Source organism: Sebastes fasciatus, chromosome 2 (assembly GCF_043250625.1).
Source record: "Sebastes fasciatus isolate fSebFas1 chromosome 2, fSebFas1.pri, whole genome shotgun sequence".
Lineage (NCBI taxonomy): Eukaryota > Metazoa > Chordata > Actinopteri > Perciformes > Sebastidae > Sebastes > Sebastes fasciatus.
Window position 1 is genome coordinate 31,228,352 of NC_133796.1, and position 25,061 is coordinate 31,253,412.

At 38.9% G+C, this 25,061-nt stretch overlaps 1 protein-coding gene across 1 annotated transcript; it reads right to left on the reverse strand.

Annotated features, from left to right (window-relative positions):
• Positions 1–2,979: 2,979 nt before the first annotated feature.
• On the reverse strand, positions 2,980–14,623 carry atic (5-aminoimidazole-4-carboxamide ribonucleotide formyltransferase/IMP cyclohydrolase). Its single transcript, XM_074619052.1, has 14 exons — positions 14,457–14,623; positions 14,160–14,286; positions 13,404–13,547; positions 10,819–10,907; positions 10,491–10,642; positions 6,764–6,920; positions 5,941–6,066; positions 5,656–5,849; positions 5,459–5,548; positions 5,233–5,358; positions 5,023–5,115; positions 4,745–4,927; positions 3,535–3,690; positions 2,980–3,352 (listed from the first exon to the last, which is right to left on the reverse strand). The coding sequence occupies exons 1-14, from the start codon at positions 14,473–14,475 to the stop codon at positions 3,233–3,235; spliced, it is 1,776 nt and encodes a 591-aa protein (XP_074475153.1). The 5' UTR covers positions 14,476–14,623; the 3' UTR covers positions 2,980–3,232.
• Between the last annotated feature and the right edge of the window lie 10,438 nt (positions 14,624–25,061).

Below are 25,061 nucleotides of genomic sequence, written 5' to 3' on the forward strand. Positions count from 1 at the left end.
CCAATCACAGGTCATTTCAGAGAGAGAGAGCGTTCCTATTGGCTGTGGTATTTCCTCAACAGATCTCTACATGTCTGCCCTTTCTCATTTTACGCCTAAATGGTAAGATGTTTCTGGAAACATTTTACGCGAGAAATAGGCATTACAGTAACAGAATTCATTCATATTATCAGATCGGAGTTTGTGAGTGATTGACAGCTGCTCAGAGACGGCAGACTCCAGCTCGGCTCTGATTGGTTGTTTTCCTTCGGTCTGTGAAATCTCGCAGATGCCCTTAGGAGCACCGGAGGACACAGAGGAACATGATTTTTTTCAGATTACCTGTCTCATGCACTACCGTTTTTATAAAAATACTTATTTTGATCATATTTGCTCCATTTCTACCCACTGCAGCTTTAAGAAGGAAGTCAGGAAACTGTTAAGGAATTAACTTTTTTGGAGCCTGCCTGCACTCACCTACCTGTAAAGCCACTATATATAGAGAATTTGAAAATGTGTTACTTTGGCACCTCCCTGTGGTAGAGAAAAAAAAGACACCGTGGCAGAATACAATGCACAATTAGATTCAGTGTTGTGTGTATCTCTAAGGCCTAACATGTTGAGTCTTTTCTCTTTTGTTGGCTCATACACATTTTACAGCTCATTATAGACAATATTGATTGATTTGCATTATAGCCCTCTGTCAGAAATGTGTATCAGGTCATCCCTTGCTTGTGTGTTCTCATGTCTGCCCTGGTAGCGAACAAGATACAAAACAGTACGAAAACCAACTCATTGAGATTTTGCTCTACTGCACCACCAGTGGTTATGCACTGTCCAACTCATTATCTAAAAAATTATTAGGTCGTGAACCTTTTCCTACTGCAGGGAAGCTTGTTCCCTGCTCAGAACAATTCAGGTTTAGTTTAGTGAGTTAAATAGCAATTGATTATTTTTTTTATTAGGATAAACACAAAGCAGTTAGGACAGGAATCTCCCAAGATATACTTTACCCCACCTCCTCTGTTACATAGTGTTCAGAGTCCTGAAACCAGCCGTTCCCCTCAGATGAGCTGGATCATCTCTGTCCCAGAATTCAATACTGCTCTCTTTCTAAAATGATTTGGGCCTCGTTCATCCTCCACTGCCTCCCCACCTCCAGCATCACCATGCCTGTTTTGGCGCTAGAATGATGTGAAGTACCGATATTGAATTTATTACTAGACCATTATCAGATTTTAGATGTTTTTTTTCCCTCCCATTTGTGTTATTATTTTTCCTATCTATGGTACCCATTGAGCTCATTTCAGTGAATTTATGGCTCACTCCCTTAAATCTGCTCCTTTTAAACGGCCCAAAACCAGCATTCATTTTTTCCTCATTCCCTCCCAATCTGGTTTGTTTTAAGGGAAAATAAAAAAAGCTGTTGCTTGGACCGAATGAGCGAGATGAGTAAAGAAATAGTACAACTCATGTGAAACACTGAGAATATACTGCTCCCTGCTGCTCAGATGGTGTCCACACACCCACATCTCACAAGTTAGATTTTCTGTGGGGAGGGGAGCAGTTATAAGTAATGTCCTGTCTTGTCCTCACTGATTTGTCATCCATGGCAACACATGAAGATCCAAGTGTCTGTCTTGTGTCTTGTCTTATTTATTTTTGGAAGATAATAATCTTCTGAGTTTTGGAACTACAGTTCCTATGATTTGGAGGCTTGGGGGATGTAAACAGAAAGTAGGATGCCCTACTTTAATGTACACTACAAAAGATTGAATTGATGTGTTAACACAATGTAAAAAAGTGTTGAGACTCAAGGTCGAAAAACGTCACAAAAATGTCATATTGTTTATCTAAAAAGTCATAGAAAGTCCAAATATTCATGGTATAGTATTTTGAAAATGGTCAATGAAAAAGTTATAAAATTGTATATCCCCAAAAAATCATAGTATAGTATCTCGAAAAATTTCATGAAAAAAAATCATAGTATAGTATGTTGAAATTGTTTTTTAAAAAGTCATAGTATAGTATGTCGAAAAAAAAGTCATAGCTTGTCAAAAGAATAAAAAAAGTCATGGTATAGTATGTCGAAAAAAAAGTAATAGTAAAGCATGTTTTAAAAATAATGGGTCATAGTATAGTATGTCGAAAAATTAAAAAAAAGTCATGGTATAGTATGTCAAAAAAAAAGTCATAGTATGGTATGTCGAAAGACTAAAAAAGTCATAGTATAGTATGTCGAAAGAAGTCATAGTAAAGCATGTTTAAAAATAATGGGTCATAGTATAGTATGTCGAAAGAATAAAAACGTCATAGTATAGTGTGTCGAAAAAAAGGCATAGTATTTGTCATTGTATAGTATGTTGAATAAATAAATTCATAGCATAGGATGTTGAAAAAAAGTCATGGTATAGTATGTCAAACAAAATCATATTATAGTATGTTAAAAAAATAATCATAGTATAGTATTTCGAAAAAAAAAAAGTCATAGTATAGTATCCTGAAAAAAATCATTGTATTGTATGTCAAAAAAGTCATAAAATAGTCAGCATAGTATGTTGAAAAAAGTCACAGTATAGTAGTCATAAAATAGTCAATAGTTTAGTAAGTCATAAAAAGTAATAGTATAGAATGTTGAAAAAAGTTAAATAAAGCCATAGTACAGTTATGTCATAAAAAGTCTTAGTATGTCATTCAAAAGTCTTAAAAGTCGTAGTATATTGTGTCAAAAAGTGGCATACAAAAGTTATAGCATAGCCTGTCATAAAAATGTAATTAAAAAGTCATATTATTGTATGCCATCAAAAAGTCAGTATAGTATGCCATAAACTGCCAAATTTGAAGTGGTTTCCTCTAGGATACCGTGAGATATCGTGCTCATGAGAATGAGACGCACTGACTGTTCGTTCAGATGGACAAATGGATGGACAACCCGAAAACAATTCCTCCGGCCACGGCTTTTGCCGGCGCAGAGGCATAAAAACAAACAAAATACTCATGAACTGTCATCAACACTTTATTTCACACTGAAACTGACATAGAATGAACATTAACAGTTAGTGTATCTCTCTCTAATGCTAGGATCGAGTAAGGAATGTAGATAATGTGTTACAAAACAGCGCATTTGGAACCTCTACACTTCAGCATTATGAGGGTAGGAATGTTTTGAGTATCAGCAATGTTAGAAAAAGAGTTTCATTCTAATGAAACTGTGAGTTGCGTTTAAAGAACAGCTGGAGAAGTGTTGAGGTGCTCAGTGGTGGAAGAGCCGCAGGTTGGTGTGCACCAAAGTGATGCCTTGCTCATTACAGGCATTGATCACAACCTGGTCAGCAGCAGAGCCCGCTGGAGCTGCGATGTACTCCACACCGCTCTACAGACAGACACACAGAGGGATGAAACGTTAGAAAAGATGGTTGGAAAGCTTGTCAGTACACTGTTTTCAGAGTTAATAGTTTCCAAAAGATATGATTTCAGCAGGTGTCTGCAGGCCATTTCCATTCAAAGTGTGTATAGTATGAACCCATGCTTTTGTGAAAGATGTGTTATAGTTACCCGTTTGGCACGATCTATGTTATCTCTGAAGGGGAAGAAGGCGTCAGAGCTGACAGCCACAGCCTGCAGGGAGCTGATCCAGTTCTTCTTTTCAGTCTCTGACAGAGGCTCGGGTACCTCTTCATACTTTGACTTCCAAACTTCCAAGTCTGGGCCCTGTCAACACAAAAATACACACAATACAGGACTTTTCATTTATTCTCAGTTTCTCGAACTTGACATGGCATTGAACATCAGACATCAACAGCTGAAGAGTAAAAATGAAGCTCAAAGTGGGGGGCCCCCGCCATCGCCATCTTGGCAGTGACTAGTCCAGCTAATCCAAAAATGGGCAAAGAGGTGCAGCGTGGATGGAGCTGAGGCGGCTAAAACACACCCACGTAGCTCAAAGCTACCAAGCTAGCTAAGGCTAAGAAGCTAAGCTATACCATGCGAGAGAACAGGCCACATGTTACTCCGAGTAGCCGGTCAACGTTAACCCTGTGGTATTGTTGCTCCTGGTTGCTGGTTGGTACCGGAGCTAACATATAAATTAAAAATACTGATGTTAGAATTTCACACACCTGAATAACTGGAGCACATACTTCTTCAAAAAAATCAATCAGTCACATGAAATTGTACGAGATAACGTTACAACTTGTGCTTTAACGTTCTTCACCATAAAGCACACATCTCCTTTTTTCTTAGAGTCCTCTGTTCTGTCAGATCGGTATAAAAGAGTCACGGTTGAATAGTGCTATCTGGTATTCCAGGATTTAGCCAAGTTTCACAGACATTACAGATCCCGATATCCCGTTGCAAACTGATGCGGGCACTGAGGTCATCCAGCGGCAGCCCATCATCCAACACCCGCACACTGGCTAGCAGACACCTAATGGCTGGTATGGCACCCACCTGTCACTCAAATTGGCCACGCCCTTAATTATGCATAACTTTAAGCCTTAATATAATTTAAAACAGGTGAATTATATAAAAATATCACACCACCTACAGTTGTCATGAACGGGGAAACTAGCTGTAAGCATGTTTATTTCTGCTGTAAAGTTGGGCATTTTTGCATGGTGGTCTATGGCTTTTGCTTTTCACGGGTAAATACACTGAATGGCTATTCTTTCAAAAATTTTTAATTTCTATAAAACGAAAATCCTACAACTAAACTTAACTACTGCTTTAACTTTAGGGTGCCTGTTGCCCATTGTTGCCTCCTTACCTCTCCAATGGTGCCGCTGACATACTGGTCGATTGCGTTGGCCATCTCCGCTCGCTTCACACCACCGCTAAACTTCATGTTCAGGACACGAGGGTGGTGTCTCAGCCACCAGTTATCGGCTTTGTCACCTGCCAGCCGTGTGCAGTGGATACGAGACTGTTGACCGGCACCAATACCAACAACCTGGAAGACACAGACAAGACAAAACATTAGAGAAAAAAATAAAACGTATAGCTCATTCAGATTCCTCTCTCCTCCTTTTATCTGCCTGTTCTTACCTGTCCATCTTTAGCGTAGCAGACAGAGTTGGACTGAGTGTACTTGACAGCGATGGTGGCCACAGCAAGGTCACGTCGAGCTTCCTCCGAGAGCTTGTGGACACAGAAAAAGGTGAATACTTGTCATTTAGATAGGATTGCCTCAATAATGAAAGAATTATTTAAAATGACAAAGCAGGATGAGGACATAAATACACTACGGTGACTCACCGAGCCCTTGGAAACAACGTTATTGAAGAACTCCTTATTGATGAGCGCTCCATTCCTCTTTTGTTTGAGATAGAGACCAAACAACACTCTCACCTCAGGCTCATCAGGCTCGTAGTCTGGATCCATCTGGGACAAACACATTGTTAATCAAACACAAATCTTAACTAAACTCATTCTAATCATCCTTATTTACCGATACAAAATGATGATGATAGAAATCTCTCACCTGAAGCACACAGTAGTTGCCATTCTTCTTTTTGGAGAGGATCTTGAGTGCCTCCTCATCATAACCAGGAGCAATGATACCATCCGACACCTGAGAGCAAGCAAATAGAATCATGGTTGAGCAAAGCAATGTTGCAGCAACAAAAAAACAACAACCAACTCATTTGTTTTCTTCTGTATACGTTCTCACGATTTTACCTCTCTTGATATAATCTTGGCGGTGGGAACGTCACAAACATCTGACACAGCAATGAAGTCTCCAAAAGAAGACATTCTGTCTGACCCTCTTGCCCTGGCGTAGGCCGTGGCCAACGGGGTGAGATCCTTCAGCATGTCGTGCACCATGCACACTTTGGCTTCCTCCTCAGTCAGAGGAACTCCTACTGCAGCTCCTTCAGAGGAAACATGAAAAGAGTCATTTTCACAGTTAAGGCACTAAAGTCAAATTCAAAGTGTGTGTCTGCATGTCTCTTTTCATCTTACCAGCAGGGCTGACGTGCTTGAAGGAGGCGGCAGCAGCCATGCCGAGGGTGCTCTTTAGCTCTCTGACCAGCTGCCAGGCGTTCAGAGCATCACACAAGTTGATGAAGCCGGGGGAACCGTTGACCACTGAGAGGGGGAGAAGTTATTTGTAGTTTTCTCCCTCTCCTCCTGTCTTATTTCTTTTATCAGCTGTTCTCTGACATGGTCATTTTAGGGTGAAAGGGATATATTCACAGGGCACTACTGCCAAAATCCCAGCTGTTTTATTTATCATCTACATTTATTCAGTTTCTGGCAGAAAGTTAGGTTAGAAGATGTGTAAAGATACCAGCACCTTCAACACTGACTACTTCACATGTTATGTATCGTTTGTTTCATTTAAACAAAAGTGTAGAAATGACAATGTGCCGTTTTACAGATGGTAATCTGCTGGACTAATCTGCTATTATAGTGAGTAGTTGCCAGGCGTAACCTTCAGTAAAATGGCTAATTGTCATTTTTACACTTTGGGTTTTGTATAAAATAAAACAATCCAGTTGGATTTCGTTATCTTTGTTACTTTTAGACAGAGCTAGGCTAGCCGTTTACCCCCCCATTGACAGGCTTTGTGCAAAGCTAAGTTAACCGGCTACTGGTGGTAGCTTCATATTTAACTGACCAATATGAGAGCGGTATTAATCTTCTCATCTAACCCTCCGCTAGTAAGCAAATAAGCGCATTTCCCAAACTGTCAAATCACTCCGTTAAAGACAAACCACTGAACAATGCTAACGCTGACACATTTAGGTCACTTGAGACAGTTGTGATGTGATGTGGGGTCTACCTGTGAGGGGGAGGGCTTGGCGCAGGGTGTAGAGTTGGGCGGGTGCTTGGTGAGGGTTCATGCCGTAGCGCAGAGACAGCTGGGAAACACCGCTGCTGTACTGTCCACGAAAGTAGTCCGATATGGCCTCGTCATACTGTGCTGTGTGTGTGAAGGCCTGAAGAGCAAAGAACATCAAATAGACTCTGGTGAGAAAAAAATACATCATCTTCTAATGCAGTGGTTCTCAACCAGGGGTCCGGGGACCCCCAGGGGTCTTTGAGGGATTTTCCAGGTGGTCCCCAGAAAAATGGGGAGTAGCTATTTTCACTATTTAATTCAGTGAGTAAGAGTCAGTGACTATTCTGATCATAGTCCACTGTTATTTCCTGAACTGTATTTGACAAGTATAGAATTCTGGTTTTAATCATAACAACCAATATATTTTCGATGGTTTCGAGGTCCCTGAAGCTAAATATTGCCATCTGTGACCTAATGTGTATCAATTTAGGGGTCCTTGACACAAAAAAGGTTGAGAACCACTGTTCTAATGTGTACCAAAGTCAGAGTTATAAACCTCAAAAACATTTACAATGTATCACAAGAATTTAATACACGGTCATGATGACTCTGCATTATCTATTTAGGTATCATCCCAAAGTAAAGCAACAATTTCGGAGCTTAAACAGAGTCAGTCATCATGTTAGACTCTGTAACCTAAACAGACGTTATAACACTGACTGGACTTTGTCTTGCATTGACCCTCATCTCTAAGCAAACACCATTAACATGACCAGGCTTAAACTAGTACTGAGAGAGAAACAATTTAGTGACTATAAAGCAGAATTATCTAAACAGAGTCATATGATGAACATATTAACTATATTGACTGACATTTGTTTCAGAAACCTCCTGGCTGTTCCTTATGTTACATAAGAATCTGGAACAGGTTACTATTATGCAACCATCACTTTAAGGCCTGCTCATTCATTAAAAAGCCAAAGGCAAGAGTCACCTCTTATTCCAAACTGAGAGTCTTTGTTCAATATTGAGAGAAGACTGGAACAAGTCTGAACAGTGACGGGGCAGGATTAACGGATGTTTGAGTAGATGTTATTAGAAGATCAATGAAGGCTGGTAGTTACACACAATGACTATGTTTACATGCACACTAATATTCCACTATTATTCCGAATATGACAATATTTGGAATTTCATACGTGTCGTGTAAACAGTATATTCTGTTTGGATATTTAGAATTAGGCCTTATTCCAAATGGAGCATTTTCAGATTAAGACATGTGGGCTATGCAGATATCCAATGTTTTAGGAGCATTCTTTGGACATAGTAATGAGCCTGTTGGATCTTTACGTTGAATCACGGTGACTACCGAGAGGAAGACCAAGAACATTTTTTTTCTGACACAGAAATTGGGGTGCTTGTGGGTGAGGTTGTCTCTGAACACTCGTTCCCTCCTCATTCTACCATTCACGTTGTCCTTGCAGTGCCAGTGCATCCACCATGCAGCATGTTACGAGTGTCACCGCAGTGTTTATATGTTTACAGCAATCAAACTGATCGATTCACTTGTCAAAATGATCGCGACAATCAATAATATCCCCCACCCTGGATATCATTTAAAAAAGGAAGTTTGGGAGGTGAACACTATTTATTTATTTAAGTTTTTATGGCGAACATGGCCTGCATTATGATTATAACTAATAATGATAATGAGGATATGGAGAGTAACGATTGTGGGAGAGCTGTCACTGGCTTTATTTCCTCACTTTGCTAATTTACACAATCTACGTGCAGGCGGTGAGAGATGTGCCGGGTGGAGGTGACTTGAGGTAGCAGAGTGTGTGTGGCACATCGCGGTGGCGCACTAGAGACATAAGAGCATCAGATAGCTGTTTGTCTATGTATACTGTATCTGTCCCTATCAAATAAACCATACATAAATGAACAAGTCGTGTCTTGTTCACTGCAGCGATTTTACACACAATAACTTTATGAAAACTTATATTGTACTTGGTGATATCTGCACACTATTAGAAGATATTATTCAAAATATTGGCGCTCTGTTCTGCTATTCTATGTAACCTTAGATTTCTACAACCCAATGATGATGATTTCAACAGCCACGTTGCTCCACAGCTGCGGTTATAAGCAACGGTTATAAATGAGAACCCAGCTCAGGATTGTGACATAGCAAATCAGGAAACAGTTTGTCCCGGTCCATTTAACACATCTCATCAAACTCGTAAGAAAAATGATGATCATGATTTCCAAAAGCCAAAGATGAAATATTCAAATTGCTTGTTTTGTCAAACTAACAGTAACTGAGTATCTGTGGGTTTGGGACTATCATAGAAAACAAGCAAAAATTCTCATTTGAGAACCTGGAACCATCGCAGTTTTGACAAAACAAATAATTAAACGATCATCAAAGTTGTTGCAGATTAATTTTCTGTCAATCAACTAATCCTCTCAGCTCTAATATAATGCTTTATGGTTCTGGATTCAAAACAAAATAAATGGTTTTTTTTAAGGAAAGCTGCTGCCAAAAAAAAAGCCTATGATTTGAGATTAAACAGAGTTGGAGTGTAACGATTCAACGATCAATATCATCGATGCAAAGTGAAAATATTGGTGCATAACGTCATCTTTAAGATACGTCTCTATTTTGAAATTGTTAACTGATAAAAACCATTTGCACATAAAAGTAACAGTGTAGGATCTGGCGGTATCTAGCAGTGAGGTTGAGATTGCAACCAACTGAAGCCTCTCCCGTGTGCCTATCCTGTAGGAGAGCTGCGATGGCGGATGCTAAAATGCGAATGTCCCTATGTAGAGGCAGTTATTGTAAGAGTAGTGTAGGTCGTTTGGAGCAGAGCCAGTGCGTAGAGTGTGTGAGTACGAAGGACGTGAGTGGAGAAGCAAAAGAGGCGGACTCCTTGAAGAAGACCCGCTCCCTATGTAGGTATAAACGGCTCATTCTAAGGTAACAAAAACACAATTCTTATTTTCAGGTGATTATACACTAAAGAAAACATACTTATTAATATTATATTACATTTTTTGCCAATTGATCCCCCTAAATGTTACACACTGGTCCTTTTAACATGAGAAATGTGGCACTTTATAGTGAACAACCGGGGGATCTATTTTGTATTATTATTTATTAAAAAGAAGATATTTTTTTCATTTAAATGTCGGGAAGAGCCCAGTAATAAAATTGTAAAATCATAATTTAGCTGCTTCTTGTGAGTTGATATAAATGTAAATAATTGTGTTAAATATATATGAAATATGATTTTGTCTCATATCGATCGCAGGCCCCTGAATTTAATCGAAATCTTATCTTGGCAAACTTTGAGATATCAGCAAATATCGTATCGTTGTCCAAAGAATCAATAAAATATTGTATCATGATGAAACTTGTGATTTACACCCCTAGTAATGAAATGCCTGAAATTTTACACAACCTATGTAAAACATTACAAAGACACAAATTACTTTGTTTATAAAAAAAGGGATTTTAGAACACTGACATACTTTGAGCTCTTAAATCTACTTTTTTTTAAAAATAAACCCCTCCCCCCCTAAACAAAATGTGCAATACTTTTTGCACACTGATGTTCTTCAGTCAAAAAAAAGATCACCCTAAATATTCCAGCCTTGTACAAATTCAGTTCATGTACATGCAAGCTAAATGGTGGGGAAAAGATAGAAAGAAATACGTTACTTTGAGGGCCAGAGTCCTGCGTGTTTCCAGGGTTGTATCTTTGTCTCCTGAATCCTCCATCTCCTTGGCAACCAGCGAATAGTCAGCCGGATCGCACACTATAGTGACCCGAGCATGATTCTTGGCCGCGGCTCTCAACAGAGTTACGCCACCTGGGAAGAAAGAAAAATACACATGGTAAAAAGCATAGCATTTTAAATATTAGAGGTGTAAAAGAAGAACGAATTGCTTTTTGCAATTTGACACGTTAATCTTTGGTTGCCCTGCATTACGAGTATTATTTTAAGCTTAACATTCTGGACACAATCTCATATGATGCACAACTCACCGATATCTATCTGCTCCACAGCATCTTCCACTGTAACAGTCGGTTTAGAGACGGTCTTCACAAACGGGTAGAGGTTGCACACCACCACTCTTAAAGAGAAAATACATAATGAATGTCGTATTCTTCAGAAGAATTCATCATCTGTTTGAAAAAATTAAATAAAATACGCATCCATACATTACCGCAACACAATACACATCATGAACATATTTAGGGCGACTGTTCTAATTCTTACACAGTGACACAGGTAAGGCTTGCACTTCTTGTAATTATAGCTTTCACAGGGTGTTCACGTTTATGGACTGATGAGTTGTTTCACCTTAAAATTTTAAAAGATATGATTGGAAAATGGGCCATCATTTGGGCAATTACAAAGATTAGAAAGAACATGTGAGGTATCGTGCACAAGGACCCTTGTGTGCTCAAATTTACACTATTAAATCCACAGGTGTTCATTTCAGAAGGCTGCATAAAAAAACACTTGCTCTGATATAGAGTTAGACTACTCTCCGTCCTTTCATCCACTTTATCGTTTTAGGTGAATTAAACTGCAGGCTTCTCTGTCCCAAAATCTAACTGCTGTAGGGCTGCACAATTATTCAAAATTTGATTGAAATCTTAATATTTGTTAAAGGCTAAATGTGCGTCAAAATACCATTTTAAATTAAATATTGTGGAGCCGCAGAGACGTCCTGACCTACACATCATATTCTACAGACTTAAGACATCTTTGTTCTGTACAGATCCCTGCAAAAATCCCACCATATTTATTTTAATATGTTTTTCAATGAAAATGAGAATAATGAAGTAAAAATGATCATTCCCTCTAATATCGCAATTACAATATCACTCAAAAATAATCGCAATTAGATATTTTTTCTAAACCGTGCAGCCCTAACTGCTAGGGCAACAATTATTGAATCTGTTGATTATTTTATCAATTAATTGTTTTATCTTTAATATCTAAAAATAGTTTAAAATGCCCATCACAATTTCCCAGAAGCAAAGGTGACATCTTCTAATGCTTCTTTTGTCTAAAACACACAAAAAAATTCAATTTACAGTTTTATAAAACAGACAAAAGCAGCAAATCCTCACATTTGAGAATCTGAAAGCAGCACGTTTTTTTCAATCTAATTATATATAACTATGAATGGCTCAACATTTGGCAGGCCTTTTGGCTCATATCGCCCCACTCCCTACTTTTTAACAAACTCGTATCATTCGGCAGTTTAGAGCTAACGTCGTGCTAACAGTATAGCTTCATATTGTAACATCTTAAAGCACTGACGCTGGACATACACTGTACGATTTTAGAAATGTTGTTGTGTAACTCCTACTCCAACTGTACAAGTAGATCGTTTGCGATGTAAAGCCAAAGGTCACAATTTATGTGCTCACACTGTACGGTCCGATCGTCAGCCACGACCTGAGTGCTCACACTGTACGTGTGAAAAACAGCCCGTCGGCCCCTGCGGAGCGTTCTGGCAGTTGACAGTTGTCAACAAAGATTTGTTTGAAAGCTCCGAGGCAGGTAGAGTTTGTTTGCAAGCAGAGGTCTGTACGGGTCACAATGCTAACAAAGCAGAAACATGCTGTCTTGATCATCTGTACCATCCTGTCAGCTGAAACGTCTAAAAAAAGAAAGAAAAGAGGTGCCGGCGTATATGGACTCGCAGGTGACTAGAAGCCGTGGACAGTATGGTTCCATTTCGCAGAGAGAATTGGAGGTAAGCGAGCTACGTTTTACTATATCTATTGTAGCCTACATTGTTATCTTGATAGCTACGCTCTGATTACTGTAAGAAAAGCAGAAAAAGGCACCGACGTTGGGGAATCGGCTCGTGGCTCTGCTTCAACTGTGCGAGAGCCTGTGGACGGCCGACCAAATATTTCTGACATGTCAGAAAAACGACACCCAACGAAGCTGAAATTCAGTCCGACTCTAAAATGAATCGTGTGGCTCAAAATTCGGGCCAGAAACGGGCTGAAATCCTACAGTGTATGCCCAGTTTACCACATGTGGGACATTTTTTCAAACTTGTCTGTAATTGTTCAGACATAAGAATCGTGAATCCTTGAACATAAAAAAAAAAAAATCCCTTTGAATGTCAAAATGATGTTTTTTTAACCTAAATGTGCTTGTGTCATAAGGGCCTCTCTCCATCACAGGGTCAGTAAAATGAATGACTTGTGTGGTCACATGACCAATTTTGTCTATGGTTGCCCAGAAACAAGGGGTGGCTCCACTTCCCCACAGACTCAAGTCACCCCACTCAATGACAAAACTGTGAAATCTCTTTATCTAATCACATTCTTCTCCTTCTTGTCTTAAACAAATGAGAGTCACAGGACGAGCTTACAGCAGGAGCAGCAGTTTTCCAATAAACCAGCCGCTAAATCAACTGCACGTGTTTCCTAATGGGACAAAGCAAGTCTAAACTCCAACCATATTAGCAGCTTGTGATCTGCCACAGGTCATGCATGCTGTTAACATTCAATATCACCATGTTAACATACAGATGTGACTGTTTTAAAATGTGCATTTCAGTGTGTTTTAGATGCATTTGCTGTGCTTCGCTCACCTGACCAGGCTGTAGCCCAGCTTCTCCATGTCTGCAGCATCAGTGGGGGTGTTTCTGGCCAGGATGCCTCCATGGACGGCAGGATGCAGGGTCTTCACTCTACCCCCCAGCATCTCCTGATGTCCAGTCAGCTCAGACACATCCCTGGCACACACAGACAGACACTGACAGGTTAGGTCACCCATATGCAGCTGCTAGATTTAGTGAATTTGTGGGGAATCAAACACTGGATTTAAAGATCTCATATTGTAAAAAGTGAGATTTTCATGTCTTTATATCATAAAGCAGGTTTAAGTGATATATAAATACTGTGAAAGTATCAAAACGCTGAATCCACAGAGAAATACAGACAACATGTATTCAGAAACTGAGCGTTTGAAACAAGCTTTCACATTTGTGATGTCTCAAATCTACAATATGTAGACAATTTTACAGTTTTAAACAAACATTCTAAATGTGTCCCAGGTTATTTCCTGTTGCAGTGTATGTGAATGACGTCAGCTGTTAGGAAGTACACGTGGACCCAAGTTGTTTCCTAGCAACGCAATTCCGTTGAAATGTACTAAAACGGAGCGTTTCTGACAGAGCGTGAATACAGGTATATTCAGACGGACAGTATGAGAAAAATAATGTGTTGTTTGAACATTAAAACGTGTAAACATGTTCTAGTAGAAACACAAAATACAAGTATGAACCTGAAAATGAGCATGATATGGGACCTTTAAGTTGTATTTGAAGGACTACTTCAGCACCAACCTGACAGCCAGTCGAGCATCCCGCAGTTCCTTGGCTGTTCCTCCTGACGCGACCAGAGACAGACCAACATCCACCAGCCTCTTGGCAAAGTCCACCAGGCCAGTTTTGTCTGACACACTCAGAAGAGCTGCGGAGGAACAAATACAATCAGAAAAAGAGAAGTAAAGATGTGTTTTAAAGCGAGGTAAAGATCACCACGCTGGCTAATGTTAGCAGCAGAGCTAGCAGCCTGCATGTCGCACTACTAAACTTTATAATGACGACAGAGTTAATTAAAATGTGAATAACCCCTCTTACCGAGCTGTGAGGAGGCCATGCTGACGGTCACCGTGTTAGTCTGCAGTCTGAGAGGAGGAGAAGCGGGTTTATATCTGCAGGCTGCACTCAGTTTAACCAGGAAACTCTGCAGAGGAAAGTTGTGCAGGCTCAAACAAAAACTACCACACGCTGTTCATCGCCTCATCATGTGCTTCAGGTCAGGAGTAGAGAGACCCCGCCCCGCTGAGGACGGCCCGCCCCCCGAGGCAACACAAGCGCACCCACAGGAGCCCAAAGGAGCCAAAGCCTATTTATCTAAAACTGTAATTATGAGACCATGTCTTTTGCAGCAGCTATATTGCAGCTTATTTTTTGTGCATCAACAAACAAATTAGTTTTTTAGTCATTTATATCTGAGGAAGCTTGATAAAAACTAAAAGCTGCAGAAACAGTCTATATTTGAGAGTATGGACAGATCATCAGCTGGTCACCTTGACTGCAGTATTACTTGCACAAACATTCAATATGTCTTTCTGCTTCTATAGTCAATCTATACTGAACTTTGAGTCGTCAGGCCAAGTGTCTTCTTTTGTTTTGCCACACGAGGGCACACATTATTATTTATGTTTGTATTATTTATTTATTTTGCACAATTTAAGACTACACAACATTGTTGTAACCAACCAACATTGTGAGTGGGAAAAAATAAAAAACATAAAAACAGATAGGAGAGAGTGGGGTAAAATGAGCCAGTGGGTAAGTTGACCCACCCCCTGTATCTTGGCAACTGTGATTATGTTTTGTCATGTGACCATAAATTCAGGAAGTACCCATCATTTCTATCTTGCTGTGATGAAGTGAAGCACATGGGAGAAGTAGTAAGTACTTTTTTACACCAAAAACAGTTTTTTCCCAGTCAAAGTACATTTTCTGCATGTCAGGAATAATGACTGTTAGGTCAAAGCAAATTTATCCAGGTCTAAAAAAATACATTATACATGTTGGTGATTTACTAAGATATAACACCATGTTAATCCCTTCGCTAAAGATTAGCCTGAATTGCTAAACTGGGCCATTTTTTCCAAAATGGTAGCTATGGGGCAAAGTGAGCCAAAGGTTATGGGGTAAGTTGAGCCACTGGCTCACTAATATTCTACTGTTATTCCGAGCCACTGGCTCAACTTACCCCACCATAAATTAACCAAATTAATTCTCTGATGTATAAAATGGTATTACTGTTGAGTGTTACACAACTTGGTTTGATTTTTTTATGTGTTAACCTTTATAGAAGAGGGAGATAAAGGAAGTAAAAACAGTTGGTTACAGTGGAACAACAGAGGCAAAGAGGGTCCTCACAGAGGAGGTAGAGAAGGAGCTTGCAGACCATATCAAGAAACTGGCTGAACAGTTCCACGGCCTTACTCCAAAGAAATGCTGTGAACTGGCATTGGAATTGGCAGAAAGAACAACCTTCCTGTCCCCACCAACTGGAAAGAGCAGGGTTTAGCAGGTAGGCCTAGGTCAAACCAAAGATCAAGACGAAAATCACAGCGTACAGCAGTTCTGAGGAGAGTGTGATGCCATCCCATTTGATGAGAGTTCTAATGATGAGAGAAGTGAATCAGACATCTCAGATCTGTCAGTTGGTGACTTTGTCATAGTAAACTTTGTATCCAAAGGCAGAAGCTACCATTACATTGGCTTGGTTGAGAGCCTGGAGGGCAACGAAGTGAGTGCAAGATTTCTCAGAAGAATCCGGGGGAACACTTGACGTGAGAAGCCCACCTTTGTATTCAAGGAAAAGGATGAGGCATCTTTTCCACTGAGTGATGTGCTGAAGGAGCTACCTCAACCTCAAAAGGCTGGAGGAACTGCAAGGAGGGAGCAACAGTTCATATTTCACTGCAACCTTGACGACTGGAATATTGTCGAATATTGAATGATATTTTGATTGTTCAATGGTCTTGAAACTCACAGGTGGTTTGTTCTCACAAGTTCATAACTGTGAAACTGTTTGTTAACACACTTATGCTGAGGTTTAAACTTAAAAACTCAGATGTTCAGTTTACCCTACGATGGCTCAACTTACCCACTGACTCGGATCAACTTACCCCTTACCTGGGGCAAGTTGAGCCACAGGAGCACTTTTTTTGGGAAGGTCATTTTTTCCAGACAGCTTTGTGATGGATGCATGCTGATCATTTCATTTGATAGGAGAGATCCTGAATTTAAGGTTCAAGTTTTCATTCTGCTTCTGTCTCATTTTTCCTAACCTCGAGGACAGCATAAGTAAAATTTGGCTCATCTTACCCCACTCTCCCCTACATGGACAACATGGGGAAAAGCAATTACAAGACAGCAATTAAATGACCCTTTAAATGACTTTTGAAACATTTGACAGATGAACAGTTTATTGATAGATGTGAAAAGCTACTCCATAATTTGGTTCCCCTAAATCTTATCGAATATTGACCCCTACTAGTGATGAATTTAGGAGGATGAAGATCTAGAGATTGATGGGTTGAGTAAGAATGGACCTGAGAATTTGTTTTAAAATAGGTCTTGTTCAGGAATATTCCCACCAGAAAGTATTTTATAAATAAAAACACATATTTGAGAAATATGGACATGCACATGGACTTTACATGTCTGCAAGTAATAACAGTTTTACATTTTAGATCAATATTATTTCACCACCTATTATCCACATTTTAATATGGTAAACTTTCATGACAGTATAGGCTGAGTGAGATGAATGTGCAGAGCTGCTGTTGAATCTCTTCACCAGGGACGCTGGAGGTCAGTCACAGTTGATAATTATTATTATTAAATTATTGCTTATGGCAAGTTAAGCAACTTAAGTTTTATTTTGAAAGTTCATACCGGAAGTGTGGGTATGCTGTAACGTCTGTATTGACGCTGCTTTGACTAGTTTAGCAGTTCCTCACTGTCACCACCAGAGGGCAGCAAACAGCTGTGGTTTTAAATACACAGATCAACATCTCCTACCATCATAGAGGCAGACTCAGGAACTGATAATGCTTGAAAAAATATACTTTATTCAGGTTAAACTGGTTAATTAAAATATCCTGTTGCTAACTTGACCTGTGTATTTAAAATCACAAGTTTTAATATGTATCTGTTTACAGAAACAGACAACTTCTCTGCAAAAACAATGACTTTTGGAGGAGTTTTTTTTGTCCTCAGCCTTTACTGCTTTAAACAGCCAGTCAGGGCACACTGTAGCAGCCTTGTGTTTTGCTTTTGTGTTATGTTGTTAGGATGTTCCTGTTGCCCTGTGAGTGTTTTTTTGTTTACAGAGGACAATACATAATTAATCTGAATATAATGCCCTCCAGTGGTCACAGGTAGAAACTGCATCATAGAGTTTAACAAGCTAGCGCCATTGCAGACTTTATTAGGAATAATACAGTTATCAATACTGATTATATTCTTTAGATGTATCAATAACACATTTATATGTTCATAATAGTATCTGTATTTCTAATATATACTTTGTTATAAAAACAATATAAAGCCCTGCATCGTGTAATGTGCTAAGAAAGTGTACATATCCCAGAGGGGTAATTATATTAACAAGGCTGCATTGATGCCAACTTGATGAATGTAATATTGCAGTTCTTCACAGTGACCACTAGAGGGCAGTAAACACTATGATTATAAATACACAGCTCATCTCTTTGCTTTGTACCACCGGCTAGTATTTTTTTTCCTTTTACCTTAGATTTAACAGCGGTGGTTTATTGTTAATGCCTTGTATCTTATATCATATCGTGTATTTGTCATGTTATTATTGCTTATAGCCAATCACTGCCATGACTATAACCCGTCGTCCCACAGTGTAGGTTGAAGGTTTTATTTTGAAGTGATCCACCGGAAGTGTGAATATGCTATAATGTCTGCATTGACGCTACTTTGACTAGTTTATCAGTTCCTCTCTGTCGCCACTAGAGGGCAGCAAACAGCCGTGATTTCAACCTCCCATGAAGGAAATTTGAAGGTATTTGACTCAAAACAATGCAAATTTCACATAATTTTGGACCATTATTATTATAACTATAGATAACGCACAAAAAGCTTAAAGACAAAACCTGCTATAGTTGAATAATTATTTTATTATTTCTGGCAATGTTTTCCTTTAAAAAAAAAGAAAAGAAAAGGTGTTATTATTTAATTTAGTTTATTTTAATGGCAATGTTTTCCCTGTACAATCATATTCTGTAAATCAAACAAGCAGATTCAGAAAACCGAACATGGTTTTATCTGCACAACTTCTATTTTTGATACTTTATTTTATATTTTCTTTATATTATAGGCTATTGTATTCCTATTTTAACTTGCACTCTTAGATTCTCGTTTTGTTTTTACTTACGTGATCTTCCTTCTTTTTTCAGATATTGTTTTATACATATTTAATAAGCATTGTTGAGACTTTTCATTGCAAACGAATGCCTCTGTAATTATTATACATATTATAAATAAATAACTTGAACTTGAGACTCTGAGCAATATTTTTTACTCCTAATTACTAAGTTTTGTGCATATTTTATTCTTTAAATCTTTGGTGCTCTTCAAGATTCAAGATTCAAGATTCACTTTATTGTCATTTCACTGAGTATTTGCATACACAGAAGGAAACGAGATATTGTTTCTCCCAGCAGCTCCCGTCAGTGCATTAAAAAAAGTATAGAATAAATAAGTATTAAAATGAACATACCTAAAAATAACAATAAAAGAATAAAATAAGTAAACGTTTCAGACACACAATTTCACACAATTTGCAGTCATACACCCAATTTGCAGTCGTGTTTAGCAGCAGAGAAAAGTGCATTTATGTCCATAGTAAAGTGCTGTTTGCATTACTGTTGCAAAAATTGTCTTTGACATGTGACTAACATGTGACTATGAAAAAAAAATCGAGATAAATGCCTTTTTTTTTGTGTATGTGCATTCTTTATTTTAGGATAAAATGTATTTAGCCTACAATAAAAAAACGCAGACTTTTAATGTTTTCTTGGTTAAATATTTGTGCTCATCAGCACTATTGAAGGTTACATTGACACCAAGAAGCTCATCTATAATTGGTAAAACACCTGTAACATACATTTCCTGCAACAATAAAGGACGCTCATGAATACACCGCCTTTTCAATAAACTTTATTGGCCCAAAAACGGTGCCTTTCTGCTGCTTTGGGAGCTTGTTTTCAGTCGGACAGATGTGTATTTATTGTCCCGTCACTCAGCGCTCTACTCGGCCATTAGTTAAGTGCCAGCAGGCCAGCAGAGAAACCTGCACCAAGACGTGTGATTACGTTAAAAGATCGCACAATCTGCTCATATTTACGTAATGAGAGCGACATTTTGCTGATTGATTAAACTACAGGGTGTAAAATATCTTTAAGGGGCTCTCTGATTTATAATCCAACAAAGCAGAAAAAAGAGGCCCATTTATTTGTGTAACTATGAAAAAGGGAGTTTCTGGTAACAGCTCAGTGTTTGACATCTCAGGGTTGAGTTGAGTGATTCAATAGACACTGAAACATCTTTATAGAAACACACACACAGAGGTTTCACTGAGCATTATTGGTTAAAAGAGAGAAAGAAAGAGGCAGCTGAGGGCAGTCAGCACTTTAGTCTGGAGAACTGACAGCATTATCAGCAGTAATTCACACAGGGATATTTTTAATCAACATGACTGCTGTATTCAGATTAAATTAGAGGAGAAACCGGAATCAATGACCTCCATATATTGCTGCATGCTTTATCAATTAGCTGTGATTTTTTGTACTGTGTCAGAGGGGCCTGTGTCATAAAACAGGCCAAATGGCGTTTGTCATGCAGCTGACAAGTCACACAACTAAATGAGCTCCTATCGATTCGCATGATTTTTCATCAGCCAAATTAAAAGCTGCAGTTTGATCGAGGTTCACTCTGCAAAGCTTGTTATGGATTCTACTCAGCCTTATTAAATCAAATCTGAAAAAAGGTCAATGAAAAGTCCTTTAAGTTAAACAAGTAACTGGAAGTGTTAATGTGGTTATTTGATGCTGCTGCATCACCTTAACCAGGTTGGTTAAAGCTGTGCTGTCACAAAACCCTCTGATACCCACAAGTACAGGGGACTTTAGGGGGGTACACAGGGTATTTATGGGGGTACACGGGGTCTTAAGGGGGGTATATGGGGTCTTTAGGGTGTACACAGGGTCTTTAGGGGGCTACACAGGGTCTTTAAGGGGTAGATAGCAGGTCAACAATAGATGTCACATAGAAGTGGTGTACATCATCTGAAAGCTGGGAACATGAAGATTAATTTGAGATGCAGCTCAGCACTGTCAAGTTGGTCATAAATCATAAATAAAGATGAATTAATAAGTGAATTAATGAATTAAAATACATTGTGAACGTATATTAGAGCGTAGAACGTGATGATATAAGTTTGAGATGGTAAATCCTCTTGCTCACTTATGTTATAAATTGTTGCAGCAAGTTTTGTGTTGATACCATTTGTTGCACAGATTTGGTGCTAAATTTAACCATTTTTTACCACTTGAGAATTGATAAAAAATTATCATTAATCCCTCTAAAATACCACATAACGTCACAGAGACCTTGAGGAACACCATAGAAAAAGAGATGCTATGATTTTATATCAAAAACTTTTTTTAACATTTGGAGATTTCTGCAAGAAGTGCATTTTTTGGCAATTGGATGGTGAGCACTTCTGTTGTGGAAACTGCTCAGAAACCCCCTTATTGTCAATCTAGCTAGTAAAGCCATCATCCTCTGAATGCTCTAGGTCTCTAGTTTGTGGCTGTAAAGTTTCATGATGCTGTGATTATCCTAGAGGTCACCACAGGTCATTTTATACAGTGAGGTCAAGTTTCAAAAAATGGTTTCACTACAATGAAATGGCTACTATGGGGACTAACATCATCACACATGAATACAGTTGGGCTCATTTGATCCACAAGAGTCTCAGCTTTACAGTGATACCCAATTTATGTAATTCCAAGACTGTTTAGGGACCCCAGTATGTAGAAATATTCAAATACACCATTTTTAGAATAGGTGAAAAACCACAGTTATACTGCAAGCAAAAAATTGCACAGTTTTTGCCCCAAACTGCATGTGATTATCATAAAGTGGGCATGTCTGTAAAGGGGAGACTCGTGGGTACCCATAGAACCCACTTTCATTCACATAAATTGAGGTCAGAGGTCAAGGGACCCCTTTTAAAATTGCCATGCCAAAATTTTGCATAACTTCATCTTCAATCTATAGCTTGAAAACTGAGCCTGCTTCAACCCCTTAAAGACAGAACAGTGGCTGGGCTCGCAAAGTTACTCCAGAGCATTTCTGATTGTGTGGATCTACATTTTCCCATCCTTCTGCTGAGGGTTGATCCCTTTTTTTCGAAAAACAAAAAACAAAACCTATGATAGAGAATTTCATGCTTTATTTTGATATGTGTTACCAAACACGGTGCCCCACAGTATTTAAACAGGGTCACAAATTGTGAGTAACCAAAGATTGTGACCCTTTATATTCAGATAACAGATAGTAACATTTGATAAATGGCACAAACTGTAGGGTAGAGCGCACTAACACATGGCAGGGGGAATAATTGGTCGACACGTTGGTCTTTTTTACAGTCGATCTTCTTGTGTCACAGAATTTGACGGGTCACAAATTTCGACCAAAATCCCAGCTATCAAAACTTGTGACTTTACATAAATACTACGGTGGTACCATGTTTAGATAGACATATATCAAAATAGTGCATGCAATAAAGTGTAAACTATAATAAAAACATTTGCAGGGGCAGTATTAATTCCCTGTGTAGGTCACAGAATATGATCCTCCAAATTAAACAACAAAATACGTTTGTGATTTTGGGATACAAAAATATGTCTTTGCTTTAATAAACTACTCAGAAACACAAATAAAAAAAAATTAAATGTTAGTGATACACATATAGTCAATAATATAAGTGGATGGTTTTGCATTTTATACTCAAACATCATCATATTTGCCGAAACCTTTAGACAACAGAGCCATCAAACTACTAAACCACTGCTCCAGTAAAGGTCTCTCATAGATTACTGTCATAACAATACTGTTTTTGAAAAGTGTATTGACATTACTTTTAGTTCGGTGGCCATTCAGCTTTAATTAATGTCTGGGGTTCAATCAGGACTCAATAAAGAAACCTCAATCCGATAGCTGCATTCATAATAAACCTGTGAAAAGTACTACTTTTAATCATTTAAGTGGAAGCCATACATCCTGAATATAGTCTCTACTACATGATAACACTGACACTGGGTGTGTGTGTCCAGCCAGTTAAGAATGCATTTAATCACTATATAAACATGTGACATGTGGTCTGAGAAGAGGCTAAATGACACCATCTTTAATCACAAGCCTTACATGGGTGGCCATTAAAACGCCCCGCCGCAGTTACACACACTCATCATGCCGTTGCTCTTGGAAATTAAAATGGGCCCGTGTGACATCACCATCAGGCTTTTGATTGCTTTACTTCCTCTTCATTAACTTAATTATTTGGCTATCAGTAAACCCCACCGAGTAATTAATATCTGAGAGCTTCTGTAATAAATTAAAACTGTGAACTGAGGATTGCTTTGCTTTGCTAGCGGAGGCCGCGCGGTGGCTGTGAACCAATGGGAAGGAGTTAAAGGAGATGTGAACACAAAAAGTTTTTCTTCACCGTTATGTTGGATTGTTAATGAAAACATGGAGCATTTACCTGTGAGTGAGATTTAAGTAGACCTTTGTGGTATTTCTGTCTTTTGATTACAAGTCACAAGTTTGTCTTGTAACCACTTTGGTCCAGACGGCACCAGCAGGTCAACAATTGTGGTTCTGAGTGAAATTACTCTTCAACTATTAGAGGGATTGCCATGAAATGTGGAACAGACATTCATGTCCGCTTTAGGATGAATTATAATCTTATTGTCGATCTCTGACTTTTCATTTAGTGCTAATTAGCAAATGTTAGGATGCTAACACACTAGGCTAAGATGGTGAACATGTTAAACATTGCACCTGCTAAACATCAGCATGTTATCTTTGTCGTTGCGAGTATCTGAAGGAACTGGCCTTCTACCTCCAAGAGGTCAAGGCCCAGTTACGTGTTGGTTAATCTTGTGTGACAAAGAGAATTTCCAAACAGATGAGTTAAAGCATAATGATTCAATTTATTCCGAACAATCAATGTTGCATAAGTAAAAATAAAAGAGTTTACAGATATCTGGATCCAATCAACGTGTCCCTGACAACATACAGTGCATGGGTCAGTTCGTGAAGTCTGAACCCCGAGCTATCCCTGATCCAGCCTATTCATGGTTTACACAATAGTAATATTCATGAGCTTATGGCACGTGATGTCTCTGCTGCATATCTTCTTCTTTGTTATCTCCTTCTGACTCCTTTCTCTCTTTGACCTTGAAAAAAGAACAGAACGTGCCTCCTCCCTGTCCTCGCAAACACTTCATGCACAACAAATCCAACAATCAGGTTATTTCAGGTCATTGTAAGCACTTTTGTACATAATAAATCCAACACATCATAGACTACAGTCTATGGCGATATGTTAGCATGCACACGTTAGCATTCAGCTCAAAACATCGCTGTGTGTCGACTCTTACTGTGCGTTCAAATACCCATACTACCATACTATTTAGTATGGCAGAAAAATATTTAGTAGGTCCTAATACATAGTATGTCAAATGCAGTATACCTAAAATACCAGGATATCCTACCGTATCCGCAAGCCAGCATGCTTTTCTGACTTTTCTAAACTACAATCCTTTGCGCAGCAGATATATGAGCAAGAGGGTCAAAGTTCAAGGCGCAATGTTATGGAGTGCTGCAGGAATGAGTCCTGTAACCCGGAAATGCACTTCCGGTTCTCTCGTCTCAAAGTCAATGGGTTTTTTGAATGGGTTTTTAGTTAGAAGCCTGAAATAAGGTCTGTGGTTAACACAAGCTGAAGAGATTTTAACATTTTGCTCTATGACATAAAATACATCAACAAATACCCCACTCATGAATTTCGAAAGACTTATGTGTCTTAAAAAAGGCGGTTGCTAACAAGTGGCTAAATGAGATTACAAAATGTCATCAGGCCGACTCGTCCGCCTTTACAGCCTCGTTGTGTATACTCGTGTATACTCGCGTTCATGAGACCATGGTGTAGTTTGTTTATAGCCTATGTTAGCTTTTTACTTGTGGCGATTACTTCAAAAATCATAAAAGTGATGTTCATTTGTGAAGATTATCTTGCTGAACGAAACGTGTAAATATCATGAACATGTTATTACTACAGAGTTTATTTTCTGCAATAATCCAAAACTCAACGGAAAAATCCCACTGGCTTTTTTTTGAGGGAACCAGGGTGATTCTAACTTCCTGGTTGGCCTACAAAAATACTTTATCCCTGGAGCCCTCTGTAGAGAGGCGAAGACCCGCCCCTTGTGGTGGACCAACATGGGACCTTATTTCGGAAAAAATATGAACGAAATAATGTCCCATGGAGTCCACCGGAAGGGGAGGGACTTTGCCTCTGTATGACAAAGTAGTATTGGTGCCTTCAAATGA